Here is a 13,308-nt window from a genome sequence, read left to right on the forward strand (position 1 = left end):
AAAGCGAATTCTCAAGGGAGTTTCACCTAACCAATGGTCGTCTCAGAATTTGATTTTGTTGCCCACCCTAGGGTGGAAGCGAATGAGGGTTTTGAATGGATGGAGGCAACAAAAAATGGATTTCTAGAAACCCGAGGAGTTGTGGCCAGCCCTCTCAAGGAGAAACAAAGGGGAGGAATGAAGGTTGTATTTGTAGCTCAGGATCTGGTGCCACAAGTGGCCCTCCTGGGTGGCCATTTTCCACCACCATTTGTCAAGTAAGGTTATTTGTTCTTTTGGAGGAAGTAGATACCCAGACCACCTAAGGTTTTGGGCATGCAAACCCTACTCCAAGAGATGAGGTGGTATTTCTTGGTGTCCTTGTTGCCCGACCAAAGGAGGTTGCGCATTAATTTCTCCAAGCACTGTGCTACTGAGACAGGCATGTGAAAGAGCAACATTTGGTAGATGGGGACGTTGGAGAGGGTTGCCTTAATGAGGGCAACCCTGCCTGCCGAGGAAAGGTATCGCCTTTCCAAGTGACCAATTTGCGTTCAAATCTATCAATAATGTGGCTCCACTGAGTCTTCTTGGGTTTTCCATGGCACAAGGGAAAACCTAGGTAGCTGGAGGGTAGAGACTCAATCGCACAACCTCACCTTTCAGTAGGAGCTTGGGTTGAGTCAGGGTCAAGGGCAGTAGCAATCACTTTCGATTTTGCCAGGCTCACTTTGAAGCCTGTGGCAAAGTGGAAGCATTTAAGAAAGAGTAGCAGCATGTCCACCTGTTGGGTTGACACGTCACATAAAATGATTGTGTCGTCGGCATATTGGAAGCGGGAGATGGTGGGGCCATTCATGCTTGTTTTGAAGCCCTCCAGGAGGCCCTCTTGGTAAATTCTGAAGGTGGCTCTACTAAAGACTTCTGCTACTATTGCAAATAAGAAAGGAGAGAGAGGTTCCCCCCGCTGAAGATCCCTGGAGGACGAGAAGAAGCCCTAGGGAGAGCCGTTGATGAGGACCGAGAAATGAGGTTGGTGAATACAACTGCTTATCCGTCTTCTTCAGTGAATGCCGAAACCTATCTTGTGAAGGGTTTCATCAAGAAAGGCCCAGTCAACATGGTCCTAGGCTTTCTCTCAATCAAGTTTGAACACCAGACCCAGAGTTTTGGAGGAGATTGAGGAATGAATGCACTTGTGTGCCACCAGGGCTCCATCAAGAATCTCGCGGTCTTTGACAAAGGCAGTCTGGTGTGGGGAGATAACCCGATTTAAAACATGCCTTAAGTTTGGAAGCTAGAACTTTAGCCAATATTTTATATGAATCGTTAATCATATTAATGGGTCTGAAATCCTTGAGATCCTCAGCCCCTTTAATCTTAGGGATGAGAGCAATGAAAGTGGCATTCATTCCCTTGTGAATTATCCCACGCTCGTGGAACTCTGGGAAGAAAAAAAGCATGTCGGACCTTAGAGAGACCTAAAACCTTTTGAAAAGGGCTATTGCGAAATTGTCAGGATAGGGAGCTCGGTCTTTGCCCAAGTCATTGATGGCTTCAAGGATTTTGGTCTTGGAGAAGAGGCATTCAAGCCAGAGGGCTTGATTAGCGGGAATGGATTGAAAAGAGAGGTTAGACATCGTGGGAGTGGCTCTCACTGAAGCTCTGAGTAGGTTGTAGTACTCGATGATGGCCATTTCAATAAGATGAGGCTGATTGTAAATGGAACATTGGGTTTGGATTTGGGTGATGGTGTTGTCCCTTCTACAGTTTGCAATTATGTGGAAGAAAGTAGTGTCCAAGTCACCACTTTTCAGCCATTTGACCCGCGACCTTTGGGCCCAGTGGATCTCCTCTTTCCTCGGGGTATTGTAAAGGTCTAGTTTGAGTTGGGACTGGAGAAGGGACTCGATGGAAGTAAGGAGGCGAGACTCCTTGACAAGGTCCAAGTGGTGGATGGAACTGAGGAGTTGCTCCTTCTAGGTATGGAAATTGTCAAGGAGTTGACGCCTCTAGTTTTCTAGGGAGAATTTAAGGTGGAGTTTTCTTTGGAGTCGATAACCAGCCCAGCCATGGACCTTGGACGAGTAGGAGGACCACTAGGAGGACAGGAGAGAAAGGAGGCTAGGTTCCTCAAGCTACAACATTTCAAAACAAAAGGGTCTGGGGCCACCAAGGCCCGGTAGGGTGTTGAGAAGGAGAGGCTTGCGATATGAGGTGGTTTTGGGGAGAGCTAGAGAATGAGTGCCTGGAAAGGAAGAGTCCCATTCCGGGCTACATAGGAAGCGATCTAATTTAGAAAAAGAAGGGGAAGATGACGAGTTATTAGATCATGTGAAAACCACCCCTTGTAAGGGAATGTCCAAGAATTCATGTTGAGCTATGAAGTCGGAAAAGCCAGCATGGCTAGGGAGATCCAGTCCTCTCGAGGGACCATCTAGTGACATTAAAGTCCCCTCCCAGGCGCCACCTGGTCGGGGTTGAGAGCTGATGTCGTGGCTCTCACAGCTGGGTCCTATTGCTATCCGAGTTGGGGTTGTACATGGTCAAGAACTTCCAAGGCAAACTATCTGTTCTAGTGAGGGACATTGTGACAGAGTAGGAAGCTCCTACTGAGGAAGTGAGGGCATGGCAGGAGGGTTCCCAAATGCCCCTAGGGAACCTAGAGCCACCATAGTTAAAAAAAGCGGACCGCCCAGCGCCTAGGCGGTCCAGAAGGCCTGGGCGCATTGCCCAAGCCTAGGCGGCCAAACTAGGCGGTGGTCCCTGGGCGGCCACCCAGGGCCTGCGCCCTGCCCAGAGGCGGAAAACCTTTTTTTTTTTTTTTTTTCATTTTTTTCAAAGATATAAAAGTTAAGAATGATGGCCTTTAGGTTCATTTGAACCCTAAATCCACCAGAACCCCTTTTAGAGTAACAGAAACCTCCAAAAAACTACATTTTATTGGATCGAATCATCAAAGTGTTTTTCAAAGTTTCAACCAAAGTAAATGCATTTTTTAGATTGCTTGTTTTATTTTGAGATGTCTTCTTCAGGAGTTAGTCGGAGTGGAGATCCCGGTTGGAAATACGGATACAACCTGAATCCAAATGACACAAATTGCATTCGATGCAATTTTTGTGAAAAAGATACAAAAGGAGGCATAAATCGGTTTAAGAAATATTAAGGGGGATGTTGCCCCTTGTAAAAAAGTTCCGGAAGCTATCAAGGAGGAGATTAAGCAATTTTTAAGTTATGAAAAACAAAACAAGAACAAAATCCTTGTCATAGATCTATTTCTGCTACTCCTAGAAAAAGTGATCGGGATTGGAAGTATGAGTACAACCCAAAACCAAATGATAAAAATTGAATAAGGTATAATTTTTGTGAAAAAGATACCAATGGGGGCATTAGCCGATTCAAAAAACACCTTGCTGGTGTTAGAGATAATGTTGCTTCATGTACAAAGGTTCCTGAAGCAGTTCGAGATGAGATTAGACATTATTTGAATTTTGAAGAACCAAAAAAGGATGAAAATAAGCCTTGTTTTATGGAAGTATCTTCTCCAGTTTCTAGTCGGAGTGGTGATCTGGGTTGGAAGTATGATTATATCCCGAATCCAAGTGATAAAAATCATATTAAATGTAATTATTGTAGAAAGGATACTAATGGGTAGTGTATCAAAAAGTGCTAGGCGGGTCTTAGGCGGCCTGGGGGATCTAGGCCGCCTAGCGCCTAAGCGGGTGCCCAGAACCTAGGTGGCTGCCCAGTTGAAAAAAAATAAAAATCCCATTGTCCCAATATATCATATTCCAACAATCCAACTTCAATAAAAAAAAAAAAATAGAACTCGAGAAGAGAATTTTGATAATCCATATTGTTAAAACAGTAAACTGTAAAACCATACAAGTGATATAAAAGTCAACACCCAATGCAACAGAAATATACAGAAATTTAGAAATATACAATCTAACAAAAGTCAACTGACTCAAGTCACTCAACACTAGACTATACAGTCTAACAGAAGTCAACAGTCAACAAACTCAACAGTCAACACTCAGTACCAAGAGGTAAGAGTCTTCAAACATCATCATCATCATCATCATCAAAAGGAATATCAATAGCGCAAGCCTCATCATATGCATCAGAGTCATCATATGCATCAGAGTCGAGGCCATTATCATCAGAGTCATCTCCCTCTTCAATATAACGTTCATCCTCTTCTGTTTCTTTTGAATCTGCCTCTTCCTCCTCCTCTTCTTCTAACTTCTTCTTACTAGTATGTGCAGGTTGTGCAGATGAGGCCCTAGGAGTATTGGCTGAGGAGTATTGACCGCTGTACCCTTCTTTTTGTGCTTCTCTAAACTCAAATATTGTATAATTTCCTCCTTGATAGCCTCAGGAACATTTTTACACGGGGCAACATCCCTTGTAATATTGGCAAGGTGTTTTTTAAACTGGTAAATGCCCCCATTAGTATCCTTTCCACAATAATTACATTGAATACGATTTTTATCTCTTGGATTCGGGATATAACCATACTTCCAACCCACCACTCCGACGACTAGAAGTTGGAAAAGATACTTCCATAGAACAAAGCTTATTTTCATCATTTTTTGGTTCTTCAAAATTCAAAAGATGTCTAATCTCATCTTGAACTGCTTCAGAAACCCTTGTACAAGAAGCAACATTACCTCTAACACCAGCAAGGTGTTTTTCGAATCGGCTAATACCCCCATTGGTATCTTTTTCACAAAAATTACACCTTATACAATTTTTATCATTTGGTTTTGGGTTATATCCATACTTCCAACTTGGATCACTTTTTCTAGAAGTAGCAGAAATAGATCTATGACAAGGATTTTGTTCTTGTTTTTGTTTTACATAACTTAAAAATTGCTTAATCTCCTCTCTGATAGCTTCAGGAACATTTTTACAAGGGGCAACATCCCCCTTAATACCGGCAAGATGTTTCTTAAACCGGTTTATGCCTCCTTTTGTATCTTTTTCACAAAAATTGCATCTAATGCAATTTTTGTCATTTGGATTCGGGTTGTATCTATATTTCTAACCCGGATCTCCACTCCGACTAACTCCTGAAGAAGACATCTCAAAATAAAGCAAGCAATCTAAAAAATGCACTTACTTTGGTTGTTTGAACTCCAAAACTTTGATAAACACTTCGATGATCGATCCAATGAAATGTAGTTTTTTGGAGGTTGTTTTTAGTCTAAAGGGGCTTCTTGTGGGTTTAGGATTCAAATGAACCTAAAAGCCATCATTCTTAACCTTTAAATCTTTCAAAATAACAAAACGAAAAAAAAAAAATCATTTTTTCTGCCTCTGGGAGGGGCGTAGGCCATGGGCGACCGCTCAAGGACGGACCACCCAGTTTTACCGCCTAGGCCTGGGCGAAGCGCCGAGGCCTTTTGGACCGCCTAGGTGCTGAGCGGTCCGTTTTTTAAATCAATGCTAATGGGGGTATTTACCGGTTTAGAAAACACCTTGCCGGTATTGCGGGGGATGTTGCCCTGTGTAAAAATGTTCCTGAGGCTACTAAAGAGGAAATTATACAATATTTGAGTTTAGAGAAGCACGAAAATAAGGGTACAGCATTGTGAAGCCTCCTGTAGGAAAGGTTTGCCTCTTTCCAAAATAGTAAGAGAGGGAGGGGTGGAGGAAGAGGAGGGTTGCAGAGAGGAGGGAGCAGAAGGATGGGAGGCTTTGATGAGGTGAGTGTAGTTTTCGTACAGAGGAGGGAGAGGGAGATAAGCAGGGGGAGATGGGAAAGGGGGAGAAGGGAGAGAGGTAGGGGGAGACGGGAGAGGGCGGAGGGTCAAGAAGCAAAGGGAGATGGGAGAGGAGTAGAGAGACGATAAGCCGGGGGATATAGGAGAGAGGTCATTTTTTGCCCTAAAACTTTCAAATAGAAAACTTTAAGAGAGGGAAAAAAACAAGTATAAATATCAAGTGTGAACTTCTAATTTTATAACATCAGATAATACCTATACGATAGCCAAGCCACCATCTAAAGTTTACCAATTAATGCAAGGGCTACTTTTACTGAAGTCCCCTCAGAATTTTCCAATTCAGATTTAGCAAGAGTTGTATGCTCATTCCATATTTCATTTATGCCAATCCCTTACTATTCCCTGCATTCTCTCTCTAACCTTTTCTATGCCCCTTGTCTCTCCCTCTTCTAAACCCTAACCATTTTCCTCAGGGTATATTGCTAAAAAACATCTCTCCCCATGTGATGGTGGTTATATTTTTCTGGTGGGTGTTGGGGTTGGGGTTGTGTGATTTTGACGTCTTAAAACCCTAGATTTAATTATTCCACCATCGAAACCAACCGAAGCTACCCGGCCTTGTATTTAAGATGGAATGTGAAAAAGCCTATAACCATGTCGACTGGGACATTTGGACCGAGTTATAAAGCTATGGGATTTGGTAGCAGGTAGAGAAGGTGGATTTCAGGCTGCATGAGGTACTCTCATTTCTTGATACTTATCAATGGATGCCCCCATGGTTTTTTTTCTCCCTCATCTGGCCTGCATCAAGGTGGCCCCCTTTATCCTTTCCTCGTCACCACAGTAGGGGAAATTTTCAGCAAGTCCGTCTCAAACATCTATCATGGGAATCTCCTAAAAGAACCCTCTTCATCAAGTGGGGGTCCTATTTCCCATTTACAGCATGCTGACAACATACTGGTGTTTAGCGATGCGGGCCCCATCAAGTAAACAATTTACAGCTATTCCTAAGATGTTTCAAACTGTTAACAGGGCTCATTGATACATATGCCAAAGATGAAAGTGATGGGGTCTGTGCTACCCAAAGTGAAGAGCTTATGCTGGCTAGAGCGTTTGGATGCAAGAGACAGTCCTTATCAAACAAAGACCATGCCCACCCTCAAACCGAGGAAGGCTTTACGAGAATAACATATTGCTGACAAAAACTGGTGACCGAACCAGACTAGGGGGCAATCTATGGGTTGAGAACACAACCTTGCTAGCCTCTTACCCTGCTTGTTTTACCTTGCCATAGACCAAAATGGTCTCTATTAGGCAGTCTGGCGAGATGCTTGGGGGACAACTTATTTGGGTACCAAATTTTAGGAGGAACCTACGCGACACCAAAATTAGACTTGGCAGCTCTCTTGGACCTGTTCAATCACCAATTCCTATCATGGATGGGAAGAGATAAGCTCATTTGGACCCATGTCCCTGGGCATATATACGGTTTCATCCATGTACAACGAGCTGACTGCTATGGATAGTGGGCCTGTCACCATGAGAAAGTCTTGGATCACCCCTATCCCACCCAAAATTCAGGCCTTCAATTGGCTAGCAATCTAAAAAGTTCCTCATTATGGATCAAATCCAGAGGAGAGGTACTCCTACCTCTAACAATGTGTCATGTCTAAGGAGGTGGATGAGGACGTCGACCATCTACCTGTGCCCTGCTCAGTAGCTGTCCAGGTTTGGGGATCTATTCTGGGCCTCTTTCAATGGCAGTGGGCGTCACTTGAAAGCATCAAGCACCTCTTCTCTGCTTACTTCTTGTCATTATTACTGTGTACTGGGCTACTGGCCTCTTCCTATGGTGACTATCTATACTGACCTCAATTTGGACTGTATGGCTTGAATGCGACTCTAAGATTTAGAAAGCAAGGAGAGGGGAATGGATAATTTGAATGAGAAAATTAAGGCCAGTGTCATTTTCTGAGCACAAAACCAAAAGGATTTGTTGGCTGGTCTTCAGCAGACTCCTTACAAACTCGTGTTGTGTGCAAGGGACTAGATTGATGGTAATTACTAGATCCAACCCATGGCCTCCTCCTATTGGGGTAGTCAAACTCAATTTCAATGGTTGCCTTCTTAAGCAACCTGTGTTAGTGGGAGATTTACTTACAAACCTTCTAGCTCAGAGCCAGCTGTCTTATTCGAACTACATTGAAACTTCAAAATCCACAAAAGTCGGGTAATATCACTCTTAGAGGGCCTGAAACTATTCAATACAAGTTGGGGCCCCTCTCTTGAAGTAGTAGTGGTATGAATGTCATTATATGGGCTTCAAGGCAGAGCTCTTGTCCATGGTATCTTGAGCAGTTTTCGATCAAATTTAAGCGATTTCCAGCAACCTGCATGTTTCCTACAAGCATAATGGTGCAAGGCAAATCAGACAGCTGATGCCCGGATGAGGCCGCTGACACTGGTTTTGTAGTGGTAAGATCTCAAGCTTAATAGGACACTTTCGGTTTCACATTGTAAATCTCTCTCTCTTGATATATATATATATATATATATATCAGTGTTTTAAAATGTGGGATGCGGCCCTGATGCGATGGGGGGCCGATGCGGCGATACGGCTCGATGCGGCCCGGATGCGGGTGCATCGCGATGATGCGGTCAATAAATGTAAAAAAAATCTAAAAAAATAAGTTAATGCATAGAAAAAAAATATGAAGGTGATATATGTGATAGTAGGTATTTTAGTTTAATGATTAACTTCAAAACTATTAGATGTCGGAGCTTTTGTATCCAGTTATCCACTATTCCCTGATAGAAACTAGAAACTTGAAACCAGCTTCATAAAGCATTCAACAATCAACAACCATAAGCACAAATTTGCACCATAAGGACAACCATCAACAACCATAAGTACAACCATAAGCACAAAATAGTGATATAACAAAATACAAACCAAAAGTCAAGCTCAAGAAGAGTTAGTAGTTAATAACTTAATACAATCATCCATTTTGAGAGTCAATTTTGAAATTTGAACTTCATTTTTTCAAATATCAATCAGACAAGTCATCGTGAGAGTCGTCATGCGCATCATCAATATCATCCTCGACGGCCTCCATGTATTCTTCTTCATCTTTCTCCTCTGAGTCAGCTTCCTCCTCGACCTCTGAAGCTAATGTGCGAGTGCGACTAGACTCAGCAGCTCCTCTACTCCTTTATGCTCTAGTGTTAAGTCGATCTTCTTCATTAACCCTTGTTGCTAGCTCGACATCAAGCCATGTAAGATCCTCACCCTCAAACACACGCTCTTGTCTTGGATCCACGGTCCATTCACTTATGGAATCACCATCAGCTTCATATAATTGAATAGGGTTGAGCTTCGTGCGATTTTCATACCTCTCCCTAAGCCGCTCGTTATACCGCACATAAACCAAATCATTCAACTTTTTCTGCTCCAACCTATTTCTTTTTTTGTATGGAGCTGTGGTAGAAATTTGAAATCAGAGAAATTAGATTTTAGATTAGAAAATTGAAATTCAAGAAATAAGGATTAAGGAATAAGGAGTAAAGGACTTACATGCTCAAATGCACTCCAATTGCGCTTACAACCAGATGAGCTACATATGAGATTCAACACTCGAATAGCGAGATGTTGTAGATTTGGTGTCTCGCTTCCATATAATGCACACCATGCAGATAATATTTTATAATTTAGAATATAGTTAAAAATTAAGGGTATAAAATAAACAATGGAACTATACATAAAGTAAGAGACAAGTAAGATTATTTTTGGGCTTTTGGCCTTTACCTGGATCTGTAGTGGCCCTATTTCGAGTGGCAATATCTCTCCCAAAGTTTTCCAAGGCTAACTTGAACTTAATCAATTCATGGTTTTGGATCTCATCCTGGATATCTTTGTCTGGCACCAACCTCTCCAGCACATCTAAGAACCCACCATTTATTACACGATCTGACTCAATGGATGGGTGCTTGTAGTGAAGGGAGGGTTTAGAAAATAACCGGCTGAATGGAGGTGCCTGTGAAGCTGGGTATCCCATCTCCTATCAATAATTTCAAGCATAGCCTTGCGCATAATTTCATCATCCTTTAAAACATCTTTTATTTCAGTTTTTTCCCTAGTCATTGCCTTATGTATGTAGCCCATGGCGAGCTTTGCATCACCATAACTAGTCGAAACACTCTCACTAAAGGGCGAGCCACCTCCAATGCAATAATTATTTGACTTCAAAAAGATGTATTCAAAATAATTTTTTTAGCCTTTCTCCCATCCTTATGCTTTGACCATTTGCTTTGACTCCATTGCTCTGAAGAAAACATGGTCCTCAAGGCACTTTTTTGCTTGGCTAGGCTTCGAAGAGTGAGAAATGGCATGGCAAATCTAGTGATACCCGGTCTCACTAATTCTCTCTTCTTTGTAAAAGACCTCATCATGCTTAGAACCATGGTGTGATTGTAAATAAATCCAACACCAAACACAGCTCTTGAAATCACCCCACCAAATAAAGATGTTGTACCCATTTCCTTAAGCATAAGATTAACACAGTGAGATGCACAATGTGTCCAAAACATATGCTTCTTTTTCAAAGTCCAAAAATGCCCAACTGCAGCATAGTTGGCAACATTGTCAGTGATAATTTGTGCCACATTTTGCTCCCCAACAAAATTGACAATCTCATCCAACAAGCCAGATAAGTATATACCATCATGTGACTTGTTTGATGCATCAATAGACTTAACAAAAAAAGTACCTGTTGTGCAGTTAAACCAAAAAATTAATGAATGCCCTTGATTTCCCATCGGACCAACCATCGCACATAATAGTGGCCCTATATTTCTTCCACCCTTCTCTCTGAGAAATCAAAATTTTATTCACATCAAATACAACATCCTTCAACAAGGGCTCCCTAACCTCATGTAGTGAAGGAGGAATAAGTCCTGAGCCATATTGCCCAATTGCCTGGACCATACATGCAAACCTATCCAGAGTTATAGTATTAAAAGGAATGCCAACCATGTAAATCCACTTTGAAATCCACTTACATACCGACTTCCTTTGTTCGTTCTTATATTTATTGTCAATTGTGGTTTGTTTTGTTTTTTTCTTTCTCTCCTGAACCACAATTTCGGGGCTAGAGGTGAAAAAAGAATCCATTGGCCCCTTAGAGAGAGGTGTTCTTCTCTCAGCACTACCACCAATATTTATAACCCTCTCTCTTGAGGTTGGAGTATGAGTACCCCTTTGCCTTATAGCAACTTTAGACATATCATCATCATCATCATCAACATCAACATCAACATCATTAAATAATTGCATATCATCAAGTAATTCCTTTCTTTTCTTTTCTTTTCTTTTTCTCTTTATCTTTTTCAATCTATCAAAATATTCTCTAATCTCCTTTTTTATATCATCTGTAGCTTGTGGGCATGCTCTTACATTCCCAAAAATTCCGGCTAAATGCTCTTTTTGTTGAAAAATACCACCCATATAAGTATTTCCACGGAGCAAGCATATCACACAATTTCTATCTTTCGGATTTTTTAGATTAGCATATTTCCAAGCTGGATCCTTGTTACTAGAAGATTTAGATGAAGACATTGTCCCAAAAATAAGTATGACAGTATTATTGTACAAGAAAGAATAAAAAGTTACCGACTTTGTGAAGTAATGCTCGATTTCTTCACAGCATCTGAAATCCCCAATTTCGTATCACAAATTCACCTTAACATCCCCAAATCAACAATAAAAGGCATCAAATGAACATCCAAGTATCAAACAACTGCCAAATTGAAGATTTGGTTGAAAAAAAAATTTTCGCCAAATTGTTTTTTTCCTTCGATTTGATGCAAAAAAAACCACAAAAGTGGCTGGAAATCTTCGATTAGGGGGTATAGTAACCCCCCAAACAGTTTCCCTAAATATTGGAACAAAAAAAGACCATTTTTCCCCTCCCTGAGGGGCAAAATCGAAAAACATTTCGTGGAAACAGATGCGGTCTGATGCGGCCATGATGCGGCGCATATGCGGCCGCATCTGTCAAAAGCGCATATGCGCCTGAACGGAATGCGGATGCGAGCGCATCCCGCATGATGTGGCCGCATTTTAAAACACTGATATACATATATATATATATATATATATATATATATGAGATCTATCTATGGGAATAATGGTGCCATGGTGAATCATATGACCTAGAAATCTTATATTGGTTTTGAATAGTGTTATCTTTTTGGCTGAAACAACTAATCCAGCATTTTTTACTGCATGTATAAATGTGTTAATGTGTTCGATATGTTGATCTATTGATTCCGAAAATATTAATACATCATCAATGTATACTATCATAAAATGATGATAAGCATTGAACACATCATTCATTATTTTCCGGAATTCTGATGGAGCATTTTTCAAACCAAATGGCATAACATTCCATTCGTATTGTCCAAATGGAACATTGAATGCAGTTTTGTATTTATCTTGTTCTTGGATTTGTATTTGCCAATAACCAGATTTCATATCAAATTTTGAAAAGATACATACTTGAGCTACTCTATCCAATAAATCTTTTTTATTGGGGATTGGATATCTTATCCATTGCAAAACTTTATTTAGTGGTTTATAGTTAATAATAAGTCTAGGCACTCCTCTTTCTTTTTCAGCATTTTTATTGACATAAAAGGCTGCACAGCTCCAAGGTGAGGAGCTTGGTCTTATAAGTTTTTTGTTTTGGAGATCTTCAATCTCTTTCCGGCACATATCCAATAGGATAGTATTCATTTGTATTGGTCTAGCTTTTGTAGGTATTTGTTTTTCATCAAATCCTGGTTCATAAGGTAGACTTATACTATGCTTTTTTCTTTCCCAAAAAGCATTAGGATGTTCACTACATATTGAAGTTTCTATATGTTGTTGTAGTGTTTGAATCTTTTGTTGTATTGAAGAAGTTTGTAGTTGTTCTTCAATAGCTTTATATTTAATTTCCTGTTTTAGAGTACAAAGAAATTTTTCTTTGTTATTTAATTGACTTTTGACACTATTAAGTTCTTTCAATTTTGGTTTATGTATAAAATTAAATTGTACTGGAATATTTTGAATAACTGAAGATATTCCTGTTTCATTTATAGTTAAAGGATATAGCAATGTAAGAAATGGAACTCCAAGTATTACTGCTTGGCTGAGTCCTTTTACCATTATGAATGGTGTTTCTATACATTGGTGATTATTACAAACAGAAGCATTTGATAATTTATATTTAATAAATAATCTACTTCCATCTGCTGTATTTAATATTTGAGTAGTTTTGTCAAAATATTTTGAAGGTACAAGTCCTTCATTGATACAGTTTAAGTCAGCCCCGGAATCTATTAAAGCTGATGTTTCAAAACTATAATCTGGAGCAACTATTATTTTAACATAGACAAACCATTTTTGGACTACTATTTTGTCTATTAAATTTACCGAAGCAGAAAGTAGTTCTTTAGCTTCTGAGGATTCAGGGATGTCTGATGATGGATTAATTTTTATTAATTCATCGAAATCTATTTCATCTGTATCTGATTCTTGTTGTGACATTTGTTGTAA

At 40.4% G+C, this 13,308-nt stretch overlaps 1 protein-coding gene and 1 long non-coding RNA gene across 7 annotated transcripts in view; both read right to left on the minus strand.

Moving 5' to 3' along the window:
* The window catches only part of PIP (proline iminopeptidase), a 61,371-nt gene that overhangs the window by 3,525 nt on the left and 44,538 nt on the right, over positions 1-13,308 (minus strand). For 2 of the 6 annotated variants that reach the window (XM_088853726.1, XM_088853729.1), the window contains exon 11: positions 11,056-11,445. The exons of the other annotated variants lie outside the window; for them this stretch is intronic. In XM_088853726.1, the coding sequence (XP_088709852.1) occupies positions 11,434-11,445 (12 nt within the window). In that variant the 3' untranslated portion in view covers positions 11,056-11,433. Of the gene's footprint in view, positions 1-11,055; positions 11,446-13,308 lie in introns of those variants that run through there. 6 annotated transcript variants of the gene reach the window in all.
* Positions 8,601-9,603, minus strand: LOC148779577 (uncharacterized). Its single transcript, XR_016045799.1, has 3 exons — positions 9,514-9,603; positions 9,283-9,376; positions 8,601-9,186 (listed from the first exon to the last, which is right to left on the minus strand). It is a non-coding gene; the product is annotated as an uncharacterized LOC148779577 (long non-coding RNA).

This window comes from Amborella trichopoda, chromosome 12 (assembly GCF_054954075.1).
Source record: "Amborella trichopoda isolate Santa Cruz 75 chromosome 12, AtrichopodaSantaCruz75HAP2 v2.0, whole genome shotgun sequence".
Lineage (NCBI taxonomy): Eukaryota > Viridiplantae > Streptophyta > Magnoliopsida > Amborellales > Amborellaceae > Amborella > Amborella trichopoda.